Source organism: Aquarana catesbeiana, linkage group LG03, assembly GCF_042186555.1.
Source record: "Aquarana catesbeiana isolate 2022-GZ linkage group LG03, ASM4218655v1, whole genome shotgun sequence".
Lineage (NCBI taxonomy): Eukaryota > Metazoa > Chordata > Amphibia > Anura > Ranidae > Aquarana > Aquarana catesbeiana.
The window spans coordinates 25,873,303-25,878,878 of NC_133326.1; the positions used below are offsets into that span (position 1 = coordinate 25,873,303).

General features: G+C 36.0%; 1 protein-coding gene across 3 annotated transcripts in view; it reads right to left on the reverse strand.

The window, feature by feature from the left end:
• Nucleotides 1-2,570: 2,570 nt before the first annotated feature.
• NR2F2 (nuclear receptor subfamily 2 group F member 2) overlaps nt 2,571-5,576 on the reverse strand; it is an 18,604-nt gene continuing 15,598 nt past the window's right edge. For all 3 annotated transcript variants that reach the window (XM_073618401.1, XM_073618399.1, XM_073618398.1), the window contains exon 3: nt 2,571-5,418. In XM_073618401.1, coding sequence (XP_073474502.1) covers nt 5,144-5,418 — 275 coding nt within the window. In that variant the 3' untranslated portion in view covers nt 2,571-5,143. The remainder of the gene's footprint in view (nt 5,419-5,576) is intronic.

Here is a 5,576-nt window from a genome sequence, read left to right on the forward strand (position 1 = left end):
AGGAGCTTACAGCTACTATGGCAGCTATAAATCTATTTTGTATTAAGCGACCATGTGATAGGGGACAATAGCATGCAACCATTGGAAGTGTGTGATGAGGACTCAGGGGTTGGTATCACCTTTGCAAGAGAAGTTGCACATTGCAAAGGGGAATTTGCCCTAGAACTTGGTGAATGGGTTTCACTTTGCAATTAAATAAAATAATAAAAATTAAAAAAAAGTAGCATATTTTGCTTGTACGTGTTAGTAGAATTTCATCTCATTCTTTAAGTTCTGCAGTAAATTCCCTTGCAAAGGGCAAGTCCACTGCCCATTTGCTTTTAGTAAATCAACCCCAAGTAGGGTGGTATGAATTTGGCTTATTTCTCAAGCACATACGATTTCACGACTACTATGCACCATCCTGAGGGGCAGCTGGGGGCTTTTTTTTGCATTTGGTGGCCATGTGATAGGGGACAATGACATGCAACCGTTGGAAGTGTGTGATAGAAATTCTGGGGTTGACACCTTTGCAGGTGAAGCTGCACATTACAAAGGTAGATTTTCCCCCCGAGCTTGGTGAACAGGATGACATTTCACTTTGCAATTAAATAAAAGAATAAAAATAAAAAATAAAAACATATTTTGATTGTACATGATTATAGGTTAGTAGAGTTTCAGCTCATTCTTTAGCTCTGCAGTAAATTCCCTTGCAAAGGGCAAGCCCACTGCCTCTTTGCTTTTAGTAAATCAACCTCAAGCAGAATGGTGTGAATGTGGCTTATTTCTCAAGCACATACATTCTCACGACTACTGTGCACCCAGCTGGGGGCTTATTTTGTATTTGGTAGACCATGCAATAGGGGGCAATGACATGCAACGGTTGGAAGTGTGTGATGAGAACTCTGGGGTTGGCACCTTTGCAAGAGAAGTTGCATATTGCAAAGGGAGATTTGCCCCCAGAGCTCGGTGGATGGGATAAAGTTTCACCTTATAAAGTAAGAATCATTAAAAAAAATGCATCTTTTTTGCACATGCTTGTAAGGCTGATCATATATTATACAATTTTCTTATTCAGTTTCCCTTTAGGTTTACCAAAACCATATAATATGAGGCAAACCTAAACACTTAAAGGCCCTTATCCTACATGGTTGAATGTAAATCTAAATTCAGTAGAGTCTTTAAGCTCTGGAGCAAATTCCAATGCAAAGTGCAACCTCCCTTGCAAAGTGAAACCTCCCTTGCAAAGTGCAACCTCCCTTGCAAAGTCAACTACATCTTTGCTTTTAGTAAAAATCAAACCCCCAAGCAGGGTGGTGTGAATTTGGCTTATGCAATTCTCAAGCTCACACGATCTCAGGACTACCATGCACCATCCTGATGGGCATCTAGGGGCTTATTTTTGTATTTAGTGGCCATGTGATAGGAGACAATGGCAGTGTGTGATGAGAATACTGTGGGTTTTTTTTCTGGTGGTCTCAGCAGTTGCACAGTGTTGTTTTATGCTGCCTGCCTGCCTGCCTGCTGCTGCTGCTGAGGCTGGGGCTAGTAGACGTAGGGTCCTCCTGCCTGTCTTGTCTCATGTGTTTTGTATTACTAGGCTTGTATTGCACTGAGAGACGCCATGTTGGCTCAGCTAATAGGACACCAAGTCACCAGCAAAGCTTTAAAGGCATACTTTCACACGCTTGGTTTCTCACTAAAAACACCCCCTAAAATTCCTCTATAGAGTAAACACAAGCTCTGAGCCTTGATAACAGAAAGGAAAAGGAGGCTTGGCTGAGTGATCACTGAGGATCGTCTGCAAAAACTGCACAGCAGATCACACACACACTTACTCTAATCCACTATAGATCAGACTTAACAGAAGAGATCCCCTTTTCCCCTCCCTGGCATGCCTATGTTAGACGTGCAATAAAGATGGTGTGAATCAAAGATCTCTTCTGTGTGTGTGTGTTTTTTTTTAAATTTTATTATTTTGTATTATTTTTTTATTGTTTGAGATCGTGTTTGGCTAACACACCAGCATTGGAAAGAAATAAAGCATTCTCTGAGCAGCCAGAAAAATAATAAATAAAAACACTTATATACAGTGTTTCAATTAGGAGTTAACCCTTGCTCACCCATCCCCATGCCAAGGCAGCCCCTGAATGCCTCCAAAGGGTTAACAGCTCACACAACTTGCTCCTAAATCACCCCCCTTCCCCCCTTTTGTCCTTTTATTTTTTCAGATGCTTTTGTTCTAGGAAAACTTGCATGCTAAAAAAAAAAAAAAAACCTTAAACCTAAGCACGAGTCTTTAAATCCAAACATTCATCCAAACGCAATCTTTCTCTCTTCTTTTTAAATTCTGTTTTTTTTTTTTTTTTTAACCATCATCACATCCACCTATAGATTAATTAAAAGAAAAAAAAGAAAAAAGAAAAAAAAACACTCCCACCAGATACTGTTGCATTCTGCACACATATAATAAGGACAGGGACTGGGTTTTTTGATTTTCAAATTCATAAATTATAATTTAATATCAATGACAATTTACAACACATGTTTTACAACAAGCTAACACAAAAACGAGATTCTGCGAATTGTTCTTTTTTTTTTTCTTTTCTTTTTTTTTCTCTTTACTTTGAATACAAAAAAACTTCATACACTCACAAAAAAATGACTTGCAATAGAGGAACCTAAACCTAGAGGTCAGCAATACTCTGCAAATGTAATTCTCAGCTCACTCTCGTCTCCCAGAGTGTATGTGTGTCTATGGATGCATATGTATGTGTAGGATGTGTGTTTATACATACATGAGTGCATATTAAACGCCATCATCAATCCCAATCAATCAAAGAGTCCATAGTCCAGGCGTGCATTTACAATAAATTAAAGTGACCTTTCCGTATATTGAAAATATGGAACGTTTTTTGTTTTTTTTGGTACAAAATATTAGCCCACAGTCATAGATGTCTAAGAAGAAAGTCTTATAATGGACAGGAGGCATATAAGGTGATGGGTGCACAGTCTAAGGGGGGAGGGCAAAGGGGGGGGCATCTGCAACTTTCCAGCTGACAAAGCACTACATGTCCCAGCATACCTCCCTAATCTAGTGAAGCAATTTGGGCTGTTTAATCCATTGGCACATTGGCACCTGGATTATCATAGACCGACTAGGAAAAATAAAAATAAAAAATTACGCTCAGTCATATTATCTCTTCTTTTTTTATACCACCCTGGCATACCAAAAGGGGATGTTACCTCATTTTTAAAATAGACTATTAAAAAGACCATCAGCTCTCTAAGCTAAGTCAACCCCCAATGATCAATGGCCACCAAGAAAAATATTGTAGAACCACGAGATAAAAAAAAAAAAGAAATGATAATAATAACAAAAACTCAATATAAAGCAACTGAGCTGTATATACAAATCTGTCTCAAATATCCTGTGCGTGTATACCAGATATTTACAAAATAGTTCTTTATTTTTCACGTTCATAAAATAGATGCAGACGACCTTTTTCTTTCTCTCTTTTTTTTTTTTTTTCCTTTTTTTTGGATAAGTTTAACAACATATTTCGCTAAAATAGCTCTGCAGGCACTTAAAAGTACGGGCCTTTTTTTTTCCTTGGAAATCCATTTTTAATTAAACAGGGGGATTAGGTTACTAAGAATGGGTTGCAATATTGTACAGCACCTCTTAAACCAAAGATAAACCATTGGTTTAAGCGTTTCCTGTCGAATTAGGCATGCAAATACACTGCTACACGTTTGGACAAACAGGACACACAGTCACTTTAACCCCTTCTGCAAGGCAGACACTCCATAACATGGGTCCCCAACGCAGAATAGGTTAAATCCCCTCTCAATAAAACAATATGCAGCGAGGGTCATTTTTTTTTTAAGACACTTGTCACAGCCAAAGGGTTTTCAGATATCAAATAATAGTTTAATTTCTGAATACTTTCATTTTTTTCTTGGAATATAACACACAAAGACTTGACCAAACAGTTCAGTTATTATAACTTTTACAGTATACAGAAAAAAAAGTTGCACTTAAAAAAAAAATAAAAAAAAAAAACAAAACAAAACAAAAATTTAAACCTTCAGTTTTTAACACAAAACTGTAAAATCTAGATACCGAATCAATCACATTATTTATAAGTGCCAACAGTGTTATCTGACATGCTGATTTGAATTGTATCTTTTCCTCTTTAAAAAAAATGGAAATATCAACAATTATAATACAAAGGGATTTGCAAATATACAAACAGTTATAGGAGCTTCAGAACATTTGGAGAATACTGCAAAGAACACAACTGCCCCCTCCTCCCTCCAAAAAAAAAAAAAACTGTACTTAGCTAAATTGCTGTCTTAATATACAGCGTCCCTTTCACTTCAACCCCACAGTTTATTTGTGAAAATAAAATAATAATAATTATAATAATATTAAAAAAAAAATCTGTGTAGTGAAGAGACTTATGTGGTTCAAATGGGGATATAATTACAGATCTGGCGTTCAATAATTAAATTAGGCTCATCACTTATAAGTGCGCTTCCAACTTAAGTTCCTTTTCAACATTTAAGTTCCATTTTTTTCCTATGATACTTTCATGGACTTTGTTTTAATTCTTACAGAACATATAATTTTAAGGATACAGTTTTTCTCTTTCTTAAGTCAAGAATATATATATATATAAAAAAAACTTGAATAGAACCACAGAGTAAACTGGTTTGGAACCAGGAAAATACAAAAAAGGAAAGAAAACAGCTATAGATACATAGACACAGGACAATTTAAAATTTGGAAAAAAAAGAACTTTCTTTCTTGCTAATTTCCTCCACAATTCCATAAATGCACTTTTTAAGCGATATTTTACCAAAAAAAAAAAAAAAAAAAAAAAACTAAAATTTCCTGTTTTTTGTTTTTGATATTTTTTTTTTTTACAAAAAAAAAAAAGTAGCAAGTTGTTCTGAACGAGACAGTTTTAAATGCATTATGTGTAAGAGTTCATCATAGTCTTTTTTTTTTTTTTAATTCACAGTCCAATAATTTTTTTCCCCTCTTCTGTAAGTAAACTTGTAACAGCCTTAGTAGAAGAAAACTTTAAGCAAACGACCCCCAAAAAAGTCTTTTTGTTTTTTTTTGTTTTGCCCTCCATTTTCCCCTATTCAGTACTTATTGTATGGACATATAGGGCCAATTGAAACTGCTTCCAGAGAGTAACATATCTCTAATGAGGGTTTCTATAGGGGTTTTACCTACCAAACGGACGAAAAACAATTGCTCTATGACAGAAGAGGACACAGTGCGGAGAGAAGGTAGACGGAGTAAAAGTTTGCCAAATCTGGTTGGTTGGTTGGGATATTGGCTTCTAACATACTCTTCCAATGCACATTGCGATTTCTCCTGCAAACTTTCCACATGAGCCACATCAGACAGACCACAGGCATCTGTGAAAAAAGTGTAATAAACAATGTCATTATCTGATTAGGACATGTGGTGGTGGTGGTGGTGGTGGTGGTGGTAGGCCTGTCACAAAATCCCCCCCCCTCCTTTGCAATAAAAATAAAATTAAAAATTGAATAAAATTAAAATAAATAATAAAAAG